Below are 26,580 nucleotides of genomic sequence, written 5' to 3'. Positions count from 1 at the left end.
CCATTTCTGGATCGTGTTCACCATAATTAAACACTTAGATGATGATGATGATGATGATGATGATGATGATGATGATGATGATGATGAAAGTGAAGTTCAAACTGGACAAACAGATACAATGAAATAAACTGTTTCTGACATCAACGCCTGAGTACAAATTTATTCCCTTCAATAAGATTATTATTATTATTATTTTTTTTTTTTTGCTACCAGTGATAGGTGTAGCGCTCACCATCTACTCACTTAAAGCAGTGCAACCTTACAGTGACTCTACACTGAATGACAAGCTAAATCGTAACTTGTAATGCAGGAAGCCATTTACTATACTGGGTGGTAACCATATGACCAAACGACGGTCGGTGGTCCAATGGGTTAGGGCGCTCCAAGCAGATGAGGCCAGTAAATATTTATACCCGAGGATAGTTGGAGTTTATTGCTCACCTAATGCCACACAGGGGAGGGCGAGGCTGGTCACTTTTGCCTTAAATGTTAGGACTGGGTGGCCTGATCCCAAGCCCCCCTCGCCCCTGATGGAACAATAAAAGGACTGGATGGATGGATAGATGGATGGATGGATGGACGGACGGACGGACGGACGGACGGACGGACGGACGGGCGGGCTGGCGGGCGGGCGGGCGGGCGGGCGGGCGGGCGGACGGACGGATGGATGGATGGACGGACGGATGGATTCTTGTTACCACTAAACGGGTATATGCAACGTGGGACGAGTTTCTATATGAACAGGAGCTAATGATGACTTTATCCAACTCCTTATATAAGCAAAGCCTCTTCCAAGCTGCATAACATAGCCTGGGGAGAGGAAAAAGAACATATACAATACGCCATCGAGGAGAAGAGGTCAACCCATTCAGTTTAAGTACCATTTTTAATATTTCACTCCTGCTGTCACCAATTCTATTCAGCTTAGAAGACCTTACTACCACGGAGAGGATCAGTGAGACTATAACTGTCTTAACCTCTTCATCTCGGAAAGTTATTGACATCTGGGGAACGTCTGGAGAAAGCAAAAAATAAAACGAGAAAAAAAATCATGGGATTGAAAATACAAGGGTGATTTGAGCAAGTATCCGCTAAAAACTTTACTACGATGCCATATTCTAGTTTTTATAGTTTTATTATTGCTATGTCCAGACGATTTTATTCAGCTCTGGAAGGGCGATTTGAGCTGAAGGGGTTAGCTACAGCCTTCACTAACTCATTCACTAGAAGAGGTCTCGCCCAAGATGAATAAAATTGCTTGCAGGGGCCCACAAAGGACGTCCTGGGCCTGAAGTGGTGAAATGTGCAATACTAGAGGATGCGAAATAAAAATTATATAACGAAAAATATGAAACAGAAATGGTAAATTAGAAGATGTGAAATAAAGATGGCATACTGGAAGACCTGAAATAAAAGTGGTATATGAAAAGATGTGAAATAAATGTGGAAAGAAAGCTCTGAGGTACCTTCACAGTACTGGTGCTGTTCCCCGCCTCTTCCCCGTACTGCGTCTCAAGGTTCAATGTCACGCTCTCCTCGCATTCTCTCCCCCTAACCCCCCTCTTTTACTCTCTCTCTCTCTCTCTCTATCCTTCCCCTCCTCACTGCCATACTGTCTCCCTTTCCTTATCCCTCTCCCATTTCCCCATACACTCACTCTCCCCTCACCTCTCGTACCTTCATTTTCCCCTCTCCCCTACCTCCCTCATCTCCTCCCTGGTTCTCTTCTCACCTTCACTACTTTCGAACTCTCCTCTCTCTCCTCCCCTTTCTCCTTTCATCCCCTTTTCCTTATTTCCTCCTCACCCACTTCCCTACACTCTCACTCTCCATTCATCTCAAGCTCCCAAATGCCCCCTTTTCCCCCTTTCCTCTCCCCTATCCCCCACTCCCTCCCCCTCCTCTCTCCCCTTTCTCCATCCCCCTCCCCTGTCCCCTTTCCCCCCTCCCCCTCCCCCTCATGGCAGCGTATCCATTTCCTCTCCCTCCTACTCCCCTTACTCCTTCCCTTACCTTTACCTAGCAACAAATAAACAGCAACCTCTTGTAACACCGAAAATTCCAGTCTGGTGGTTTTATTTACGCTTGCTGATCCCAGACGGTTTTGCTGTGCTTTGGAGGGATTTCTCGTGTTGAACGGGTTAATGACGGCTCTATAACCCATCCAGCTAAAAAAAAATGTTTCCAAAAATGATGAAAGTAGTGTGGCATTGAAAAAAAAAAAAGTGACAAGTAAGAAGGGACTGTGAGAATTTAAGACACAAAAATATATACGGTCCAAGTTTGTCAGAATTCAAGGAGAATGTGTGTGTGAAGAAATGCAGGAGGTGGTTTTATACAGGTTTGTTATATTTTCTGAGAGTATATACCTTCCAACTGGTGAAGCCTGGTGGAGAAGATTTATTTTCGCCTTCACTTATCCACAAGATATAAGAATACAAGGACAATATGCGTGTCATTAAACGTTTGATGGTGGTTTGATACATCCTTTTATATTTTCTGAGAGTATATACCTTCCAATGGATGAAGAAGATTTATTATCGCCTACACTCATCCACAAGATCCGCCTCTATAATCAGCCTTCATATATATTTAGGGCTGTTTTAGTACCGAGCTGAAGCAAGGAACAAGAGTAGTAATGGAGGGAGGGAAGCCGGGAGGGAGGGTGGGGGAGAGTGGGGTGCGTGTTTATGTGTGTGTGATTTTATCGTGTACTCTCTCGCCCCTCCACTCTAATCCCACTCCTTCCCCTCTCATTTTATCGTCTACCCTCTCGCCCCTCCAGTCCCATCTCTTTCCCCTTTCATTTTACTGTCTACCCTCTCGCCAATCCTCTCCAATTCCACCCCTTTTCCCTCTCCTTTTATCGTCTACCCTCTCGCCCCTTCAATTCCAACCCTTTCCCCTCTAGTCTCCCTCGTATCACACTTATTTATCTTTATACCCGAGAGGCTTCCATATCGAATCCAACATCCATTACCGAATCATAAAACTGCCAACCAAGACGCGATACGAGTCTTCAAAGGCCTCTCGTTGCCAGGAATAATATTTTTGACATACTGTACTTTTGGCATTCCCTGGCTGCCGACTAAGAAAATATACAAATACAAAATAAATAGAAAATAATTAAAAAAATAAGCAATAATTAACCTTTTAAATTTCAGCTACTTTAATGTCAGACGATTTTACCTCCCAAAGGCAAACCTCCAGGGTCCATATTCCCTAGCACCTCTTTCTTACCGATTTATTTTTAGATATGACCGGCTAATATAATTTCGTATGTTATTTAAGCAATGTATGGTGACATCAGAATTATTTAAGTATCAGAGAAGAGGAAGGAAAGCTGTAATAAATATAATAAATCGCTTACGAAGAGGTGTTAGGGAGTTAATATAATTTCGTATGTTATTTACGCAAAGTAAGGTGACATCTGAATTATATACGTGCCAGAGAAGGGGAAGAATGCTGCAATAAAGAAAATAAATCGCTTAGGAAGAGGTGTTAGGGAGCTTCCTTAACCGACGATTATACACGCCCAAGTGCCCAGTATTCTACGACTCAATATATTCTCAGTATATTCTCCGGTATATTCTTTTCTTGATTTGAGGCTTCGTTGGTAAAAAAGCAGCAGTGGTAGTAGCAGCAGTAGTAGTAGCAGCACCAGCAGCAGCAGTAGTAGCAGTAGTAGTAGTAGCAGCACCAGCAGCAGCAGTAGTAGCAGTAGTAGTAGTATTAGTAGTAGTAGTTGTCGCAGCCCAAGGTTCATCTGAAACGGGAATCTGGTGGACTGCGTGCTGAAGTTACCCCTATCCGGCAGTGTACCATCCTCTTCTCGGGGGATAAGGCTGGAGTTGGGGGATATTTGCATGGCCACCTAGCTCCACCACCCAGTTATATTCGTGTCACCGCATGAAGGCATCCCTCTTCAGCACCGTGAGAAGTAGAGGCACAATATGAGAAAACGAAGATTGAAATAGAGATGCTGTTTTTGTTAACTTTAAGCCACTCATCCTCAGACTACTTAAAGATAGTTAGCTGCCCCACACATGTCTTACCTGCCATATTGATAACGAGAGGAAGGAGACAGACACACTGCATTTAATAGCAAGAAAATTTAGATGGTGATGCTAATATTTCAGTAACTTTTTCACAGTCTGATGAGAGTTAGCAGAACCACCCCCACTGTCACTCATGTAATAATAATAATAATAATAATAATAATAATAATGGGAGGGAGACAGATACACTTCATCTAATAACATAAAGATATAGATTTATTTATTCATTCATTTAAAGTTAACATTAACTTACTCTACTCAGGAAGGTCTTCTCGTTTTTTTCTTTTTCTTTTTCTTTCTTTCTTTCTTTTTTTTTTTTTTCTTAACTGCTGCTGTCTTCTGATGTTGCCGTCCAGTTCAGGAAAAAACTATTGAACTGGACAGGTTAGATAAAGCCTTAGTAAAACCCATTCACTACGAGACGCCTTTTCTAAGCTGAATAAAATCGTCTGGCGGGAGAGAGAAGAGAATAAAAAGGCCGTTCACCCTGGTATAGGTACGAATATTAAGCCGCTCGTTCGCAAATAGGGTGGTTAGGGTTGACATCCCCACACATGCCGTCGTTCATGTAGTAGTAGTGGTAGTCATCCAAGAGGCCGCAGTTGTACTCTATATTTCCATCGGGTAACTGGTGTGTGGACCGGTAACCCCAGTACGGCGAGCCCATCTTGACCGGGCTTCCATCCACCCACAGCCACACTCCCTCGTGTCCCTCGTCCGTCGCCCCCACCCAGAAGTCGCCTTTCGTCTCAGCTGCAGGGGAAGACTGTGGGTTAAGGCCTAAACTCAAGGACAGACGTAACGATCAATTGCCTGTCGTAAGTTAAGGCGTTCGTAACTTGATTTCTTTCTGTAGGGAGAATTAGGATGATGGGAAGTTCACGTACTCTTATGTCTGTGTTATTTCCTGTACAAAGCAGGTATGACCCATGAAAATTTTCTTCTGCTATAATCACTGTTATTTTTATCATTATTATTATTTGTATTATTACTATTATTATTATTATTATTATTATTATTATTATTATTATTATTATCATTATTACTGTTTGGCTCTATTTTCTATTATTTTTGTTTTTTCTTGGAAGGAACGGTTTGCGGGCTCCTGGTCTTTGGTTCCTTCTTTCCTGCATAAAATTATTATTATTATTATTATTATTATCATTACTACTACTACTACAACTACTACTACTATTTTAGGAGGAACAGAATTCTCATGTCTCCTGTTCCTCATGTAAAAAAATCTTAAAAGAGCATTATAAATATACTTTTTTTCTACAGGAAGAAAAAGGAAAGAAAAGTGCAAAAATTTCCCTTGTCCATAGTGTTTCCTGCAAAATAAAATCTAATTCAAAAAGGGAATTCAGTTTTAACTACCAATGAGAATCCATCCCAGGAACGTAAATATTTCTTAATCCTTTCCATTTTCTGACTTATTCTCGTTACTATCATGGGAATGGCTTAGGTCCGTTTTCTCGTCGGTTACCAAAGCTCCCTAACACCTTTTCCTAGGTGATTTATTTTGATTAGTACACCTTACTGTCCTATTCTCTAATAAACATAAACCTTCCACCATCGCCACACGCTGCACAGAAAAACTACAACAGCTCACTAACCAGCCGCATCCAAAAATAAATCGCTAAGGAGGAGGTGATAGGGAGCTTCCTGAACCGACGACCATACGAACCTTGGTGTATATAAGTATTCCTCGTCACTTCCGACAAAGAATCTGTGCTGTTTTTCATAAAATATACGACAAAAGCAAGGAGTCTCCCAAGAAAATATTTCACAGATCTATTTGTCTTCTCTATAATGGAATGCTCTACTCTCACACAGAACGTATAACAAAATCATTTCTTTCACCATATCTCTCACACAATATAACAAAAACATTTCCTTCACCATATCTCTCACACAGCATAACATCAACATTTCCTTCACCATATCTCTCACACAACATAAAAACATTTCCTTCACCATATCTCTCACACAATATAACAAAAACATTTCCTTCACCATATCTCTCACACAATATAACAAAAACATTTCCTTCACCATATCTCTCACACAATATAACAAACATTTCCTTCACCATATCATCTAACAAGCTAGTGGGGGAAAGGCGAACCTCATAAAAAAAAAATGATTCTCTCGTGTAAATGCGTTAAGGTTATTGCTGTAATGAAGAGTTATACAATTATGAGAAAGTTATTAGTTAAAAAAATATACTGAGAAATGTGAACCAGAAAAGAAATCAAATAAAAAATCTTTCCCTCCACATTGCAGTAAATTAAAACTTTTCTCTCCTCATTACATAAAGGAAACTTTTTCTCCACATTACATGAAAAAAAAAACTTCTCTCCACATTACATTAAAAAATTTCTCTCTACATTTCATTTAACAATCTCCACATTACATGAAAAAAAAAAAAAACTTTCCCTCCACACTGTTTAAATAAATAACATTTCCCTCTATATTACTGTTTTCACCTCCACATTACCGTGTTCACTGATGTAATTAAGAAGGTCCTCGAAGAAGCAGGCACTGTGCATGACAACCAGATCTCCTCCCAGGTCTTGGCACAGCGTCCGCATGTCATACCAGCTGCCTGTTGTGCCAAAATCTACGTAAACACACCGACCCCCAATGTCCGTGAATGGGGGCTGGCACTGATATCGATGTGCTAGTGGTGCTTGACACTGACCTAGATCTGCAAAAGGTCAAAGGTCATTACGCAGGGTGGCCCGTAAATAGCGCTGCACTAGAAACTCAGGTGGCGGTATCTTATGTGTTGTGGATATTGCTCAGTCTGCTTGGGTGGGCGTGGTTGTGGCAGCGAGTGTAGGAAATGACTGAGTGACGCAGGGTTTATACTGATAACTTCGCCCGAGGAAAGTGGAAGTGGAGCGTTATGTAACAGTGCCACCCTATTGTCCTTTCACCTTAACTTGGCCCAGATATTCGTCCTTTTGCAGCTTACTTCACGTTGCTCAGTGGTAGAAAAAGAGAATGCCAGAGCTCCACATCTTTTCCATTGCACTTCTTCGTGACCAACACCATATGCTAGTGTTAACCTCAGCTCTGAAGATTGGAGGGTGGCAATTTTAGGCCAATTAAGAATAAAAATGGTATAGCAGAGACAGGCGTTTCATTATGTTTCGTCAGCTGTAAATTATCTTCAGACTAAATTGGGAAGATAAACTGTTTCACTGAACGTATATGCATTTTTTTTTTTTTTCCGCCCGCTTAATTCAAAAGGCTAAAAAGGTGGTCTGCATTTTCCTTCTCGCCAGTAATATTCAAAAGGTTAAAGGTGATACGCATTTTTTTCCAGCCAGTAAAATTCAAAAGGTTAAAGGTGGTATGCATTTTTTTTTTTTTCGCCAGTATAATTCAAAGGGTTAAAGGTGGTTTTTGAAAGATTCGAAAAATCACGTTTTTTTTTTTTTTTTAATGCGAGGAAGAAGGAACCAAAGGCCACGAGTCCGCATTAACAGTTCCCTCCAAGAGAAAAACAAAATACAATATAGAGCCAAATTCAAGATCCGATCATTTTGAGATGCCTGGACACACTGCGTTTGAAAGACTGGAGATCATAGGCAGCAGGAAATACAGACAGAGGGAGACAGTTCCAGAGCTGACCTGTTGCATAAATGAAAGACTGGGAGTAACGGTTAACTCTTGCATTAGAGAGTTGGACAGAAAAAAGATGAGAGTTTGCTGCCAGACGGGTGCTACGCGCCCGTCGTAGAGGTGGAGGAATGCAAGCAGACAGTTCAGAGGAGCAGTGACCATTAAAGTAGCGATAGAAAAGAGATAAAGACGCAACAGTGCGGCGAAGAGACAAAGGTTGAAGGGAGTCAGTAAGAGGAGGAGAGTTAATGAGACGAAAAGCCTTTGACTCCACCCTATTGAGAAGAGCTGTATGTGGGGAGCCTCCCCACACATGAGAAGGTACAGTCTGCATCAAGAGTTCTGTCCCCATTCCTGCTTCTCTCGCCAGGTGCACTGAATTCACCTGACCCATTTTTTTTTAGTCCATGGTGAGAAAAGCAGGGGAGGCGACAGAACTCTTGACGCAGGGGAGGCGCTAGAATTTTTGATGCCGACTGTAAATACATGATGTGCTCTCCCTGAGGTGGGGGGATTAATCAATGAATATGAAGCTTAACCCTTTGATGACCAGAGACTTACAATTTTAACTCTGATGTACTACAAAGCTTTTATATTCATTATACTTGCTATCATGCCTAAACCCCCTGAAACTAAAGATAAATATCCCAATATACATAAAAACTGAAACAAAAGATAAATATCTTAAAATACATTAAAATCTGAAACTAAAGATACATATCGTAATATACCCCCCCAAAAAAAAAAAAAAATAAATAAACATTCCAACTGGGAAAAAAAAAAAACACTCACAAAGTTACGAAGACTCACTTAAAATGGACTGCTGGTCTAAGAATGCCTGCCCGAGCTAACTGTGAGTTTTGCCTCCTTGGCGTGCGCTTATTTTCAAATGCAGGGCAGGATCCAGAACTTTGGAAACGAGATGGGGGGTGGCGTTATTCCTAGGAGAATTATTAATTAGTGCTTTTCAACAATCACAAATGAAAATCCACAATTACTGCATAAAATTTAGTAAATAACACGGTATGTACTCCACGTACCGTCCCCCACTGTCCGTGCCTGATATGTTATCAACATTTAGTGTGATATGTTATTGTTGATACGTGAGTAGCTCAATGATGCATCAGTTTTACAACACATCCATTGTGGTCATGGATTAGCACATCAAAGCAATGAATACTGACAAAAGGAAAATATAATATCATGGCCACATCAACCGTGCCCTAAACTGGTGAAGTGTTCAGTATAGCAGAGCCCCCTTGCCTCAGTTTTTTGTGAAGGTCAGTGATGTCCTAGTGAAATGCTAATGCTATCCATGCTTGTGCTGGACGTCTTATTTGTCTTTTGGCATGGTAAAAGCAGAGAAAAATGAGAGAAGGAAAAAGTGGTGAAGGGAGAAAATAAGTGAAAGAAAAATGTTATAAACCCAGGAGATGAAGTTTCTTAAAAAAGGAATTCAATGGGCGTGTACTGTTAAAGTGTAGGTAAAGGTGATGATAATGATGACTTGAGTGGCTGATAATGTAATGGGAGAAGAGGATCATAGGAGGGGGCTTAAAATAGACGGAAATGTCAAGGGTGAGCTGGCGAGGAGGAAAAATAAAGGTCAGCTTCATAAAACAGTGGATGATTCTGATATTTCTCACCAGGTGTCACTTTTGGCACAGCCTCAACTGTTTTCATACAAGGTGCTTTGGGGATATCTACTTATTTGTACATGACAGTGAGGCATGTGCTAGAATGAATTTTATTTTGCCTTAATTCTGTGGCATAAACGATGCATCAAAGTGGTAATAGCACTGACTGCAAAATCAAAAAACGATGCATCAAAGTGGTAATAACACTGACTGCTAAACCAAAACTACATTATCTCAAGTCCCACCTGCATCTAATGTGTCGTCCAGCTGGTGCGATGGTCCTAGAAGGAGAAAAATGTCTTAAGTGCTTGTCATTACTTGAGCTACCAAACTTATGGGAGGCCAGCAGTCTTTGTGTCACCAAGAATCCAATTTCATATCAACCAGTGCCTTCCTTCAAATACTATATGTACGGCAATTCACAATTCTGTTTTAAAATAAACCTAGTCTACTTATTCAGTGTCCTGATTTATTACACAAAAGATAAAACATGAAGGTGGAACAAACCGGGGACATGAATAACCAGGCAATGGTAGTAAGATAAAGAACGATCACAGTCATTTTAGTTACTTGGTAATTCTAACATACATTGCCGTTTCCACAATTATTTCAGATGTGACTCACCCAGGAACAGCGCCAGAACCACAGCCATAAAAAGGTGGAAAGCCATGGTGGAGAGGGTGTGTGGCCACCAAGCTGAGCCCCACTGAACACTGTATACCCAAGCACCAGCACCGCCACCATCACCCCGGTATGGGAACTCACACCTGCATTTAACCTGCACTTCAGCTACTCATGGACGCCTCACATACTTCTACCCATGAATCCCCCCCCCTTTCCCCAATCCCACAGTCCTCATCTCTTAAAATCTTTGGTATGATGATATCTTTGAATTATACTCTTTCAATTAACAGATATAATTATTATTCAGCTTAAGGAAAATAGCTCTCTGTATATCATAGTGCTAGAAGCTGTTTCAGTAATTGCTTCAGTTACATGTCCTTTTAAAAATATTTTTTCTTTCTCACTATTGTCAGACCATTTCTTTCCGGTTCAGACCAAACTACTCACAGTGAAGGTGTTCAGTGTTAACACGATGCTGTATCCCAAGGTTCATCTGAAATGTGAACCCGGTTGACTCCAGGCGTAAGATGCCCTTTAGAGGATGAATATTTAGATGGAGAGTGAATTTTTAGATGGTGAGTGAATGGGGAACGTGAATGGAAAATTGAGGCTGAAAGTAAAAGGCTCATTTCTACAATAAAACACGTAATTCTTTCAAATAATAAAAAGTAGGAGTATACATGAGCTGGTCACTTCTTTCATGTAAATTCAACTTTTAAATGGAATAAGAGGACGTGAGAACAGAAACAGATGGAGGGATGAAAATGATGGACAAAATAAACAGCCAAGATATCAGTTTGGAGAGAGCAGCGAGCGCCTTTGTACTGCACTGAACTGTTGCAAGATAATGATGATGCGATGATAAAGAGTCTAAGGGGGGTTGTCTAGAGAGAGAGAGAGGCGTGCTACGGGGAGACGATGATTAGGGTGATATAGTACAGTACTTATTAGGAGAGTTACATAACAGGGGTGGCAGAAGCGGCAGCACACGTTTGTTCCCATAGATGCTGGCGGAGTTGGTAGGGAGTGAAGTGTGTGGTAGCTGTGCTGGTGGTAGTGGTTTTAGTAAGCTATCAGGTTTGGTGGTGATGATGGTGAGGTTGTGGGATAGTGGCGGGGATGGTTGTGGTTGTGGGGGGAGGATTAAGGAGTGTGGCCGTGGTGGTTGTGATGATGGTGATGGTGGTAGTGGGATATAGTGTTTGTGAAGGCGGTGGTGATTGCGTTGGTGGCGATGGTGGTGAGATATAATGTTTGTGGTGGTGGGTGGCCACACTCCGCCACCAAAATGAATACTTGGTTAATGCTACTGGAACACCTGGTTAACTTGGTAAGGACGTCTCTTGTTAAATTAGAAATAAAAATAAATAAACTAAAATAAATCAAATATGTAAATAAAACGCAAGAAGTCTGTCTTTTATGCGTCTCGTGGAGAAGAACTCAGATGTAACAAGTGAGACCTGCAATGCCTGATGCAACACGGCCTTGGAAATGAAAACCCACCCTGAGAAAGCAACCATCTGGCTTCCGATAGGCGTTGCGTTCATCTTGCTTTTCATTTGCATCTCCTGCATTTCGTAAGAGCCGTCTATTTTAGCCCTTGTATCCGGTGTCGATTTTTCCTTATTATTCTCTGTATTTCAAGGTATTTTTAGGAGGGTAAGCCCGTGAGGTTAGGAAGCTTACTAGAGTTCTTTCAGCCTAACTTGGCCCATATTTTCGTACTTTCTGCAGCTTAATTCACGTACCTCAGTGGCAAAGACAGTGCCACGGCTCCACGTCCTTTCCATGGCACTTCCTCGTGACTGGCATCATATTTTCGTGTTAATCTGTTATCACCATTGAGCCCTGAAGGTGGACAGACGGCAGGTTTCGGCCAGGTTAGAGTAAAAAGAGCGTAACACCCCTTCCTTACCGACTTATTTAGGATGCTGCTTCGTTACTATATTCTTGTGTGTTGTTCATGCAATCTATGTCCACTTTACAAATATATAGGAAGGAAAAAAAAGAGGATGTTAATGGGTAGCTTGGAAAATAAATCGCTAAAGACGAGGTGTTAGGGAACTTCCTTATCTGACGAGAATACGGGTCTTGCTCTTGGGTAGACTTGGATCCGTATTCACGTCGGGTAAAGAAGCTCCCTAACACCTCTTTCTTAGCGATTTATTTTTAGGTATGGCTGATTATTATCCTTCTGCACGTTATGCATGTAAAGTGTGTCGATATTAGAAGCTTGTACATAACAGAGGAGGACAGTTAAGACGTAATAAGCAAAATAAATCGCTTACGAAAAGGTGTTTGGCAGCCCAGGAGAATACGGGCCTTGGAACTAGATGAATTAGATTATATCCTAACTTCTTCACTACGAGTTCTTGCTTAAGCCGAATAGAACAGACGGGAAACAGCGTGAATGCATGAGAGAGAGAGAGAGAGAGAGAGACACACACACACACACACACACACACACACACACACACACACACACACACACACACAGACAGACAGACAGACGGAGACAGAGAGAGAGAGGGGCTAGAACTATGATGCGCAAAAATAAAGTTTATGAAAAGAAGGAAATATGGAAAGAATTATTATATTTCTTTACCTACTTGTTTAGCTAGCTACTTACGTGTTTATTCATTATTCATTTCTCTTTTACGTTCCGACTCTGGTTACAGACTTGTCAACCTTTTCCCTGAGGCCCTCCTAGGTGCCACACACATTGGAGTGACATTCAGTGGGTTAGCTTGGTCAGAAAAAAATAATGAATATCCTGAGTTTTTGAGAGGCAGATGTGAAGAGAGTTATACAGGAAGAGGCATCGGATATCATGAGGACTGGAGAGGAAGAGGAACAGACAATTTGACGGTACAGGCATCGGATACCGTCCAAACAGACTGACACGCAAAAAGATAAAAACTACATATGTGAATAGAAGCCCAAACAGACAGACACCAACACACAATACGAGCAGACAAAAGCCAGACAGAGAGACAGACAGGATCCCACAATGAAACCCAGACAGCACGAGAGACAGACCAAGAGAAAGCTAAAGACGAACAGACATAAACCCACACAAATGAAATGCATGTCAACCAAAAGAAGTGGAAATAGAAATCGTTACAGGCAGGGAAAAACACAGAAGCAACACAGACGGCTAGAGAGGGAATCCCAGACAGACAAAACGCAAAAACTAACGCAAGGCAACACAAGCAGATAAAAGCGGAGATATAAAAACAGAAGCTCAGGCTAAAACACAGAAAGCAAGAGAGACAAGCAAGGAGAAAACCAAAGAAGAACACACAGAAACCCAGACAAATACACACACACACACACACACACACACACACACACACACACACACACACACACACACACAAACGCACACACAAATAGAGAATCCCACATAAAGCAGACAGAATCATAGAAAGCAAAGCAGGCAGACAGAATTCAGCAGGACAGACTAAAGCAAACCAAAACTAACAAAAACAAGACAGTCAGAAAGGCAGAAACCAACACATGGAAACATAGGCAGGGTGGACAGACAGAGAGACAGACAGAATCAAACCAACACACACAAGCAGCGTGGACAGACGGAGACAGACAGAATCATAGACAGGAACGAAGAAAGAAGCAGACAAAGGCAACGCGTCACACAGGTAAGGCGTGGACCTATTTAAAGACAGGTATATTTTTTCCAAGGTAGTCTTCCCACACCTCTCACCTCCACTGCCACAAATAAACTTCGGTCTTTCCACGTAAACAAAATTTTTCCAGTGTGACCAGGTGCTGAGAAATAACAAATGGACGCCAGGTGGCCCGCTGTGTTAAGGCGCCCCAAGTGGATGTGGCCCATAAGACTGGAGTTTGATATTCATGTAATGCCACTCAGGGTAGAATGACTGGCCCCCAAACCTTAAATGAATAGACACAGCTGTACCCCCTAAGATCCTGAGGGGGCAACACAGATTTCAATGACAAAAAAAATGAAGAACAGCAACTTAAGGGGTGGGTAGTGTGTTGTCTTTAGTAGGTTCCTATTATAAAGAAACAAACAAACCAAAAAAAGGAATAAAAGACTTTTAATGCAGAAATGTCCCTACCCCAACAAAGAGAGAGAGAGAGAGAGAGAGAGAGAGAGAGAGAGAGAGAGAGAGAGAGAGAGAGATAAGAACCAGGTACAGAGTCAGCAACTACTTGGGGTTAGACGAAATCAGAGAGTCAGCCAGCACACCAAATCACCCAGAAGCATACCTGGCAACAGGAGTGAAGTGATCTCTCAAATACAGAACAAAAGGGTCGAAGGAATTAATGAATACTGTGTGTGTGTGTGTGTGTGTGTGTGTGTGTGTGTGTGTGTGTGTGTGTGTGTGTGTGTGTGTGTGTGTGTGTGTGTGTGTGTGTGTGTGTGTGTGTGTGTGTGTGCGCTTTATTGAGCCCATTTTATTCCATCTACCTCAACACGGTATTTTTATGGGTTATGTGTTTACTACTGAAGGAGGTAATGGAGACTATCTAATCCTTCTATCATGAAAAGCATTAATTAAACTGAATATAATTATCATAAGGAGGCGAGAACTTAATTAAAAAAAACAACAGATTAAGTACCCTAATTTTTGGTTTGGTATCAGCAGAGGAAAATACCGTGGAAACAAAACAGATAATTCTCGACATTATCTTGTTAAAGGATTCCTGTTCGTATTTTTAGTTAGCTGTTTTCCTGGGAGCGGCACTAACCCTCCGCCAACCCACCTATTGCCACGTAGGGAACATGTGTTGGTTGGTTACAAGGTTACCATCCAGCGTTGTAAATGCCTTCCTGGTTTGTGGAAGTGATGCTTGGACCTTGTTGGAGGGACAGAAGTCAAGAGTGCGAGCAGTGGAAATGAGTTGAGAGGAGCCTGTGGAGTCCCCGGAGAGACAGACTGACAAATGAGGATGTGAAGGAGCGTTGTGGTGTGGATGTGGATGTGATACGAAGCGTTATGAGAAACATACTGAGGTGGTTTGGCCATGTGGAGAGGATGGAAAGTTAGGGACTGACGAGGAGAGTGTATGTGAGTGAGGTGGAAGGGGGGAGAGGGAGGGGGAGGCCAAGGATTAGATGGAGGGATGGAGTGGAGAGGCATTTGAGAGAGGGGGGAGTGAGCTGGGAGCAAGGAAGTGAAATGGTGGAGGACAGGGCGACATGGAGGCGATTTGTTTGTGGCCACCCCTTACGGGATTAAGGCGTCTGGCAACAGATAGACAGATAGAGAACTTCTTAAAATTTATGGCATTTTTTATGGATGGTATGTGAGACAGATATATGATTTTAAGGTAAATATGGTGGGACAGGTAAGCAGTTTTATGGTAGGTGTGTAATTTTATAGCAGAAATGTAATTTTAGGGCAGGTGTGTTTTTTATCCGGTGTATAATTCAATGACAGGTTTGTAATTTTATGGTAGGTATATAATTTTAAAGCAGGTATGGAATTTCATGGTAGGGATGTAATTTTGGGGCAGGTGTTTAATTTTATGGCAGGAGTGTAATTTTATGGTAGGTATGTAATTTTACAGCAGGTATGTAATATTCTGGGAGGGTATGTAATTGATTGGCAAGTATGTAAATTTATGGCAGGTACAGTATGTACAGTACTATATGGCAGGTATGTAATTAATGGTAGGTGTGTAATTTTATGATAGGTATGTAATGTTCTGGCTGGTATGCAATTTTCTGACAGGTAATTTTTTGGCAGGTGTGTAATTTTCTGGTAGGTATGTAATTTTCCGGCAGGTATGTAATCTCACGGCAGATATGGTGAGGCAGATGTGTAATTTTGTGGCAGGTATGTAATTAACGTCAGTAAGGTGAGGTACTGATAAGGATATATATTTTGGGTGGATACGTTATCTGGAAGGCCTTATCAGGGTGACGGATGCAAGCAGAAAAGGGTGTATGACTGTACCAAGGACTGCTGGGGCTACTTTATACACATACACATACACACACAAGCACAGAAAGACACATGACACGCACATACACATACGCACACACGCATACATCCATATACACACATACACACACGCCCGTATACACAAAAAATGAGGACATACATAACCACTGACACAAACAAGCACGTATCAGCACACAGACAGCAACTTATGTAATCACCCACATAGCCAGAAACTCACACGCAAGCACATAAAAACATACAAACCTAGGCAGTCCTGAACAAACCCACCCTCACACACACACACACACACACACACAATCAGACCAAATTCCATTAGTGAATAAACTCTGCATTAAAAAAACAAAAACAATGTTACCTATGTATAAAAATATTCTCTTATATCTGGCTATCAATTATCATTCATCACCTCTGTTTGCGGACGTCTGTTTATGTTGCTATTATACATATATATACTTTTTTCTGTGAACGGGACTCCATGCAAAGTAGTCTATAACAGTAACTATTTAATCACCTACTTAATTATACTTTTGATTTTTTTGTCTATCCCTAAGCCATTTATCTGTAATTTGAATCCTATTTTTTTTTATTCTTTCCATCTCTTGACGATTTTACGCAGTTTAGAGGAAGCGTTTTGAACTGGAAAGGTATATATATTAGCCTTCAATGCCCTCTCCGGTAACAGTCGTCTCTCGTAATCTGAATAACATCGTCTGGAGGTCAACTTTTTGGTGGTCGAAGCTGGGAATTTTCCTTTCAGTTCCATGACATGTTTTTCGTTTTATTTTTGTCTACTTTGGATACTTATTCAGCCATGGAATGACTTTTTTAAATTACCGTATTTAGATATACACTTCATTGACCCCTTCACTATATTTCAGCCGAAATATGGTGCACGAAACTCTTGCTTCATGTGGCCTATAAAATTTTCCTGTTTGATAAGCACCAATACTTTTTTTTCATCTCTTGTGTGAGTCAGTCGTGGCATGTCACACGATATTGAAACTGTCATGAAAAATGCCTTCCAGTGCTGCCAGTGCCGCCAAAAACATTTCCAATAGGCAAGAACTAAAACTTTATATCTTTCTTCAGTTATCTGGCCAGTCATGGCAAGTACCGTTCTGAATCTGTCTTAAAACTACCTTCCAGTAGTGTCAGTCATTTTCAAGAGCCAAATATATCCGATAAAAGGCAGAAAAATACCAGCCTACTCGTTCAGACAAGTTCAACACCTGTGGTCTGGACGCCTGTTTCATGATTTAATTCTATCTGAGAAGTTCATGTAAATAGTATGAAAAAAAAATGCAGATCGTTAGGCCTGTGAGATGGGGTCATGGTTTCGTGGCCTTAAATGACGTGTGGATAATTATGCTGCTCATTTCACTGGACATGCCATTGAAGGTCCTCCAACTTTTGCATGTTCTCTAACCTTGTTCTGGATTCTACTTCGCTCCATCCTTAGGCAGGAGAGAGTCGAGATGGGGCTGATGATGATGATAATAATAATAATAATAATAATAATAATAACACCATCACCAATACAGCATATCAGTGTCTCGGACTTTCCCAGAAACTAAGAGTCAAAACAGTCTCCCTCAAGCATGTGGGGGTGGGAGTGGAGGTGGGGGCTCAAGGTGGGGTTGTGGGAAATGTGGGTGTAAGGTTGAAGGCGCGAGGGGGAGGAGGAAGAAAGAATGAGGGAGCGGCAGGTGAAGGAGTGAGGGGGTGGCGGGTGAAGGAGTGATGGAGAGGAGGGCGAAGGAATGAGGAAGTTGAGGGTGAAGGAATGAGGATAAGAATGATGGAGTGAAAGAGAGGAGGGTGGAGGAGAGGAGAGTGAAGGAGTGAAGTAAAGAAAGGTGAAGGAGTGAAGACGGAGACAGAATGGAGGGAGAAGACAAGAATAAGATGGGGAGACAGGGGACTGGGCAGAAGTAGTTATGGGTAAAGAGGGAACTGGGAAGAACATGGGTGTGTAAAGATGAAGGCAGACTGGGAAGGAAATGGAAGTGCAAGAAGGCTAAGGTCAAGGGGGGAAGACTAAGGGGAGACAGTCACTATGAGGAGGGGCGGGGGAGAGAATGGAGAGTAGAGGGTGTAGAGAGAGATAATGGGAGAGAATGTCAGAGGGGAAACTAAGGGGGAAGAAAGTGGGGAGGAAGTCAGGGGAAGAAAAACTGGAAGAGAGGAGGGGAGGAGGATCAGATGGGAATATGAGTAGGAAGGGAAAGAACACCGGAGGGAGTGGAGGGTAGGTGGTTAAGGGGGGGGGGGCTGGGAAAGGAAGTATTGAAGAGGAAAGCAGGGGCTGGAGGGAGAAGGGGAAGGCTCAGACCAATGCTTACCGACAACGCCAGAATCCTGAAGGCAATCATCTTTTTTCTAAGTCCCAATCATCCCCTAGAATACAAGAAACAATCGAATCTACACTTTAGAGGGAGGGGGGTTGTTCAGGAGGGGCAGACTGCTTGAACTCTTGCAAGATGCCTGGAAAAGGGAGAAAAAAAACAGTGTAGTCCCTCCTGTTCGGTTCTCATGGGGCAGTGAAGGTCGGGGTGGGAAGGGAGGGTATATATTGGGTGGAGTGGGGGTGTCTTTCCACCACTCCACCTCCACCATGGTCCTCCACCTGGCTCTCGCTCTAGTCTTTGCTCTGTTTGTGGGTAAGTCTTGCGTTTCACACTATATCATACCCTATCATTGTTTATTTCTTGACTTCTTCTTGTTCTTCTTACCAATGCTCATTGCCATCGACGTCGCTTGGATCTGTGGCGTCCAGGATGATTCTGAGGTGTAATGTGGTGAATAAATCGCTAAGGAAGAGGCGTTACGAAGCCTCTCATACCACTTAAAATAACAGCCTTGTTTCAAAGAGATTTCCAGTCTTTACTCGGTTACAAAAAAAAAAATAATAATAATAATAATCCAGTAATAATCAGGTGTGCATTTGTGATCGTAATAATGTGAAATCGATTTTGACTAAGGAAGGGAAGAGTTTGAGGGTTTGATTCTTTTCCTTAGTCTTCACTGACCTCCCACACACCTAATATATAAAAACACCCTACTCAGACCTTCACACCACATCTGTCTGACACCCCACTCAGACCATCACACCTGCCTGACACCCCACTCAGACCTACACACCTGTCTGACACCCCACTCACACCATCACACCTGTCTTGACACCTCACTCGGACCCTCACACCTGTCCGACACCCCCAGTCAGACCATCCCATCACACCTGTCCAACACCCCACTCAGACCATCCCATCACACCTGTCCAACACCCCACTCAGACCACCACACCTGGCTGGGATGAAACAGCCTAAGTATTCTTCAACAAAATAGAGTATTGGTGCCAAATGAGAGACATGAGTGACAATAGCATTTCTCCACCTCAAAAAATACAATGCGTGAACGTTAACTTTATCTATTACCTCTTTCTCCCTAATATAGTTCTGTTCCATTCTGACCTGAGGACGTGTAATTCGTTAAAATAGTATTCAATGATTTTCTGTGCAACTAACTGATACAATTAACAAAAACAATACCACAAAAGCACCCTGCTGAAACCACCACACCAGTTGGAATTGAGGTAGACTAAGGAAATTTCAGCGTAGACAACTCGGGACTATAATCAAAGCAGTGGAAATACATAAAGATTTTCCTGTCTCAGAATTTACGAGTAGTCAAAGTTGTACTCACTTCACAAACAGTTTCCTTCCATTCTGACCTAAATCTGTTCATTTCTAACTAGTTCTGTCCACTTAAACCCTAATTCTGTCCATTTCTAACTAGTTCTGTCCAGTTCTAACCTAGTTCTGTCCAGTTCTAACCCATTTCTGTCGATTTCTGACCTAGTTCTGTCCACTTCAAACTTAGTTCTGTCCATTTCTATCTAGTTCTGTCAACTTCTAACCTAGTTCTATCCTTTTCTAACCGAGTTCTGTCCAGTTCTAACCTATGTGTCCATTTCTGACCCAGTTCTGTCCATTTCTAACTCAGGTCTGTCCATTTCAAACCTAGTTCTGTCCATTTCTAACTCAGGTCTGTCCATTTCTAACCTAGTTCTGTCCATTTCTGGCCTAATTCAGTCCAGATTAGACTTAGGTCTGTGCAATACTGACCTGGATCTGTCCCTCTCTGACCTAGTTTTCTCCTTACTGAATCCGTGTTTTCTCGCACTGACGTATATTTGACTTTTTTCCCGCCTTTTTTTTTTTCAGGTTCTTCACACCAGAAGAACTCGACGCTGGAAAGTGAGTATAATTTTGCCTGCAGTGGTAAAATAAATGTTGACTGTGAGAGTAAAGATGCCTGACTGGAGGTATAAATGAGGATTATACTGACAGAAAGATGAGCTTGTCTGTGGGTGCAAAAATGAAACTTAGTCTGTGGTAGAAAAATCGAGAACCAGCCTAGGGTGGTAAGAATGAGAGTTTGACCGTGAGAGTAAAAATGACGGTCTGGCTGTGGAAGTAAAAATGAAGTGCTCGCTGTAGCAATAAAAATGAAAGCTAGACTGGTGGAGCAATGAGTTTACCTGTGGGAATCAGAGGGATTTAGCTTGGTGAATGAAAAAGTAATATCGGTGGTGATGATGAGTGTATAGTTGTGGTAGTAAAATAAATGCCTCAATGTCGGAGTGAAAAATTAATGTTAGTTAGAAAGGTGAATGTAAGTTTGTAAATACAGACCACTTTTTTGTTGCTGCTGTAATGATGAAAAAGAAAGTATTGCTGGTAGCTCTCCAAATTACTTTAGTTCCCCCCACTTGTAACTCCCCAATCACCCTCCCTCCCTCCTACAGGGAGCTGCAACCCACCATTCACAACTATTGGGGGTCACTGCCTCTACATCGACCCCCTGACCCAAGGCAGCTGGAGTGAAATGAGGACGTACTGCCAGAGCCAAGGGGGTGATCTGGTCATTCTTTACACAGCGCAACTTTTCGCCGACATCGTATACTACATCGAAGCTCAAGGTACGATCATTCTACTTGAGGATTTGTGCTTCACTTATCCTGTTCTGGCTATGTTTACCACAGATCCTTCGTTAAAAGATGGACCTGTCTTAGCTTATGCATTCCAGCTTATATGAATTTTAGATATATTTTATGGTTTATTTTTAAGTGTAGTTCATGTCCAGTATTTAAGCCCAAGAATTAATCTAAAAAATAAAAACAATTCCATTATCTGACGGGTTAAAGGAAATTTTCTTGGTATGGCTGCTTTGTTATGTAGTGTGCCTTTCCTCAGCATTTTTACCAACTTACTTTCCCACAGAGTTTCAGCATTAGTGATTCAGAAGCACTCTAATGAAATCATTCTCAAAGCCTATGCTCTGTCTGGTGCCTCTTGCTATCTTCAGGCAACTTTATCCAGTTCAGGAGAGACTGAACTCGTGAGGTTATGTACAGCCTTCATTAACTCCTTCAATACCAGAGCATTCTCTTGAATATAAATAACTTTTCTTGGAGACAACGAGAATAAAAAAATAAAAATAAAAATAAGACAGCACGAAAGTGAACTGTAACTTTTGATGAGGATACTGACTTTAGACTTAACTTCAGTTATAACATGTCTCTCCCGCCACACAGGCTGGCCAATTGCCAACTACTGGGTCGGTGGGTCGGACGAGGGGCACGAGGGCATCTGGGCCTGGCATGACGGTACACTGATGAGGATGGGCACGCCGCTGTGGGCCACCGGTGGCTGCGACAACATTCAGAGGCCGGATGGATCCACTGGGGAGAACTGCGCTGTGATGTCTGCTATCTACCACCTGTATATCAATGACCTGGACTGTTCCTCGACTGCGGTTCACCCGATCTGCGAAGGGCCATCTGTGTAGACCAACGGATATGAGATGAATAAAGTTGAGAAGTTTTGTTAGGTTAATAATGAACTGATAATACCAAATCAGAGTTTATTTTAGTGACCACCTGAAACTGTAACTCTGACACTTTAGTGTTCTCTGAGGTGTAGTGTTCGTTGTTACTGACACTCCACCTCAATCAGGCCACGTTTCTTTAAAACACCCACAGAACTTATCATGAAATGTTAATGATAATATACTACTGGGCCACAAATATTTCTCAAGTTCTGTTGTACAAGGAGAGGTCATGACACACATAAGACAGAATACCTGGATTTTCTCTACAGAGGTCACCGCTCATAGGATGACGCTTTGGGACACATTTTAGCCAGACACGTCAACAGGGGTTATTCTAAGAAGAAAGAGTAAGGTGCAACAGCCTGGAGGAAAAACGTCAAGTTGTGCAGCGTTTCTTTGCATTTGGTGTTCTTCATCCAAGGGACTTTTCTGGTTACAATTTGCTCAAGTATCTACATTATTTACTTCTGCATAATGAAAAAATATTAAGAGAATTTTTCTTTTTTCTGTTACCGTACATGTTATCACGTATGCTTAAAAACAGTCCTACTACGAGTATCATCATGAAGGTTCCTCCCTCCAAGCAGTCTTACTACATGGGGATCTTGAAATGCAAACCAAGACATTCAAAATCACACTCAAGACAGGCTGAAGATTCTAACCTTCTGATTCCTCACATACTTGTATTTTATCAACCAGGATTTAAGTTCTCTCTCATGCACACGAACTTTCCAACCCCACTCACGGTTTGCACGAGATCCGAAATATTCAGTATGTCTTATAAATAGATGTTGGTTTCTGGGCATAAGACGTCTGTTTTAAAAGTCAAATGTCTCGAAACTCATCTCACTACTCTGTTCAATTTATTTTGGAGTAAAATTGCCATCTCACCGCCTTGAATACTGAGCAAAAACAACAGATTAACACTAGAACATGGTGCTGGTCACGATGCAGTTCTATGGAAAGGATGTTTAGCTATAATACTTCCCTATTTCGTCACTGAGCTAAAGAAAATATGGAGTAAACGGACGAAAATCTCCAACGGGTTAAGATGAATGGACTATTAGCTGGAATTCAACTGGCTGAGGAAGTGGAAGGTGTTAAAGCTAAGAGGGATAAGAGTGAGAGATGTTTGAGAGAGTGGGGGTGTGGGAGGAAGAACTCTAATACAGTGAGAGATGTCTGAGAGCATGAGGGTGTGGTAGGAAGAACCCCCAGTACTGTGGCAGATGTTTAGGTGCGTGGGGGTGTGAGGATGAACACTGATATCTAAACACTGAAGAGCTGTATTACATTAATCGATACTGGATATGCCTGGAATCCTTACCCACTACGTGTGCTACTGTTCCTTACTATATCATCTTGTATTCTCCATATCTGCTCTATTTTTAAAGTGCAGTAATAATCATCTCCTTTTATTTTACTGGAAGCTATTACCGTGCTGATAGGTGATAGGTCATATCTGAGTGTATTTCAGTGATTTGCGAGCACCGAACCTTACCATTCGTCTCTCACCTACCCTAGCCCCTCTCCCTTCCTCTGTGTGTGTGTGTGTGTGTGTGTGTGTGTGTGTGTGTGTGTGTGTGTGTGTGTGTGTGTGTGAGAGAGAGAGAGAGAGAGAGAGAGAGAGAGAGAGAGAGAGAGAGAGAGAGAGAGAGAGAGAGAGAGAGAGAGAGAGAGAGAGCACCAACCCAATTACTGCCCTCCCACCTTCTCAGCCCTACACCCCCACCCACTCCACCTCTCCCTCTTTCTCTCCGTCGCAGTATGGAGCACAGTACTCTAAATGTGGTCTGATAAATGGCGTATATGGACGTGGGATCATATGCAGTGTTCTGAAATCGAAATTCTTTGCGCTGAAACCTACCCACTGCTACAGTATACAATGCACCTCTTACGTTATTAGGGAGAAGTGAGTAGCAGAATATTAAGCAACAGTAAAATATGACTTTGCGAGAAGGATCTGATGGGTTCTTAAGCTGCAGGGGGCCTACCAATGGGGGAGGAGATTAAATAGTTCTAATAATGGCTGTCAATCCCCATTTTAGGAAACATGAGGCACATACCAGGCATACACTTCAAGGTGGTCCCCTCCAGCATCCACATCTTGACCAAGTGTTTCTACCAATAATGAAAACACGCTCCCCACAGCTACAAATAATCTTGCCATGGTGGAAATAAAAGTCTACAGTGAGGAGGGAGAACAGAAATGCAGAAACACCGAAAGAATGAGGGATGAATCTGTGAAGTGACGTTGATACAACCTTGCCATATAGTGGGGCGAGAGCCAATCAGATGCTGGTAATTTCCTAAGAAAGACCAAGGCCCGTACTCTCGTCGGTTAAGGAAGCTCCCTAACACCTGTTTCTCAGCGATTTATTTTTGGATGTGGCTGGTTAGCGTCATACTGTACACTATTTATGCAGAGTATCGCCATATTAGAAGGATTTATATAACACAGATGAGAACAGTTAAGGTTTAATATGCACAATAAAAATCACTTAGGGAAATGTGTTGGCGACCCTCCTTACCCGACGAGAATATGCAGTTTAAATGTAATAACCCAAATTCCTGCAGACGTACGAGACTATTTTGCAATACTGTGTGGGAAAACTTATCAATACTGTGACAGAATCTTATCTCCTTTTGACCCTGGGATTTTTACCTCATGGAAGAATGCAAAGAATATGACCCAGCGATATGGAGGAGATTCACAGTTCCAGCTCTGTCACTTGCTTATCTCTTCACCTCACCTTCTTTTGCGGCAGACATTATCAGGTCAAAAAAGAAGGAACCATCACAGATAAAGTTATATCAAAACACTGAGAAGTCTGAAGTCTTACTGTTTATATTACACACCGAAATGTCATTTGTATTTGTAAGGGAAATGAGTTTTGTTGTATTTCTAAAGACGTACTGGCTATTGTAGCAGTTAAACGGTAGACAATAATAATAATAATAATAATAATAATAATAATAATAATAATACCAAACTCCTTATCAAAGCCTCAGAATAGAAGGCAAGCAATCTCTCCGAATAGGTAGTGTGGGGTGGGGTGGGACTGTGGGGTGGGGGTGGGAGAAATAGAGGCTTTTGAAGGGTGAGAGTAGGGGAGATAGGGGGGAGGGAGAGGAGACATGCGTGGGGGAGGGGAGAGTGGCGGGGCTGGATAATAAGTTGGGGGAAATGAGGGGTGATGGAGTACGGGGAGAGAGGTGGGAGTCAGACTGAGATTGGGAGTAGGGAGGGACTGGAGAGAAGGACTGGGGGGATAGAAGAATCGGGGAGGGGAGGGAAGGATTGGGGTAACGGGTAATGGGTAAGATGGGGTGGAGGGAGAGAAAGAAGGATTGAAGTAGAAGTTGATGAAAGAGGGCGTGGGGGAAGAACTGACTGGTGTGTGTGTGTGTGTGTGTGTGTGTGTGTGTGTGTGTGTGTGTGTGTGTGTGTGTGTGTGTGAGAGAGAGAGAGAGAGAGAGAGAGAGAGAGAGAGAGAGAGAGAGAGAGAGAGAGACTAGAGTGAAGCAGGACCGAGATGAGAACAATGGAGATATCTAGCGTTTAATTTCTTCCATCAAGTTTATTTTCGCTATTACCAGACTAGTTCATTTTGGTTAGGAGATCCCTGTCGAACTTCAAGGATTTGGTAGAGAATTACCTTTTTCACAACCAATGACTCTTCCAAAACTGAGAGGAAGTTAAGACTGGGAAGGGATGATGAGAAAGAGAGGATATGGGTAAAGGAAGGGGACGAGGCGAGGGTAGGGAGAGGAGAGATTGGAGGAGGGAAGGGGAGGAAACGAAGGTGGGAAATTGAGGAGGGGGACAAGAGGAGACAAAGGCAGGGGGAGAGATGGGGAAGGAAGGGGTGGAAGTGAGGGTAATGGTGGGCAACTGGAGGAAAGAAAGGGAGAAGGTACGGTAGGGGGTGACGGGGAGGGAAGGGGGAGACGCTAAGATGTGGGAGACAGACTACGAGTAAGGGAGGAATGGGGAGACAGTCGGGTAAAGGAAGGAGACGGAGGGACGGATGGAGAGAGGCTAACTTGGGAAAAGGAAACTGAAGGGAGGGACTGTGAAAGAACAGGTGGTGGGAGACAAGGAGGAGTAGGGGTTGGGGTGAGGAGAGACTAAGAAGAAGAAACTGAAGCGGGGGGCGGAGGGGGGGAATGGGGGAGGAAACTGTGGCGAAGAGAGGCTGGGGAAGATCAGGGATGGAAGACAAGGAGGAGGATGGACAGACAAACCAAAGTGAATGGACAGGACAGCAATGGCGTAGCTACGAGGGGTCCAGGCCCAGCTAATAATACCACTGTCCCCTCCTTTCCATTTTAAATTTCGTGTTACTTAACGCATGCACATTGTGTAGCACTATGCCCTCCTAGAATAGGGCTTGGCTCCAACTTGCCCCCTTCTCCTCATTGGCGGAGACTTGTTTACTCCACTCGAGGAGGCTTAGATGGGGAAGGAAGGGGGTCAGGTAGAGGACAGATAGCAGAAGGGGAAGGAGGGGGGTCAGATAGAGGATAGATAGCAGAAAGGGAAGGAGAGGGGTCAGACAGAGGACAGATAGCAGAAGGGGAAGGAGGGGGGTCAGGCAGAGGACAGATAGCAGGAGGGGAAGGAGGGGGGTCAGACAGATGACAGATAGCAGGAGGGGAGTGAAGAGAGACGGGGGAGGGAGGGGGGGGGGAAGAATGCTTGTTGATGTTGGTATGGAGAAATTATCTAGGAAAAATCATGCCTACCTCACTGTCAAGTTCCCATGAGGCACTGAG

The 26,580-nt window shown here is 42.7% G+C and overlaps 2 protein-coding genes across 2 annotated transcripts; one reads left to right on the top strand and one right to left on the bottom strand.

The window, feature by feature from the left end:
* Positions 1 to 4,563: 4,563 nt before the first annotated feature.
* LOC145415903 (CD209 antigen-like protein D) lies at positions 4,564 to 9,998 on the bottom strand. Its single transcript, XM_080285025.1, has 4 exons — positions 9,953 to 9,998; positions 9,574 to 9,609; positions 6,559 to 6,768; positions 4,564 to 4,811 (listed from the first exon to the last, which is right to left on the bottom strand). The coding sequence occupies exons 1-4, from the start codon at positions 9,996 to 9,998 to the stop codon at positions 4,564 to 4,566; spliced, it is 540 nt and encodes a 179-aa protein (XP_080141151.1).
* An 8,525-nt stretch (positions 9,999 to 18,523) lies between these two features.
* Positions 18,524 to 21,759, top strand: LOC145415887 (C-type lectin domain family 17, member A-like). The gene is made up of 4 exons (XM_080285023.1): positions 18,524 to 18,569; positions 20,133 to 20,165; positions 20,717 to 20,890; positions 21,506 to 21,759. The coding sequence occupies exons 1-4, from the start codon at positions 18,524 to 18,526 to the stop codon at positions 21,757 to 21,759; spliced, it is 507 nt and encodes a 168-aa protein (XP_080141149.1).
* Positions 21,760 to 26,580: the final 4,821 nt, after the last annotated feature.

Source organism: Coenobita brevimanus, chromosome 13 (genome assembly GCF_032717465.1).
Source record: "Coenobita brevimanus isolate Jiangsu-jjx chromosome 13, ASM3271746v2, whole genome shotgun sequence".
Taxonomy (NCBI): Eukaryota; Metazoa; Arthropoda; class Malacostraca; order Decapoda; family Coenobitidae; genus Coenobita; species Coenobita brevimanus.
This window is presented reverse-complemented; position numbering and strand designations above follow the sequence as displayed.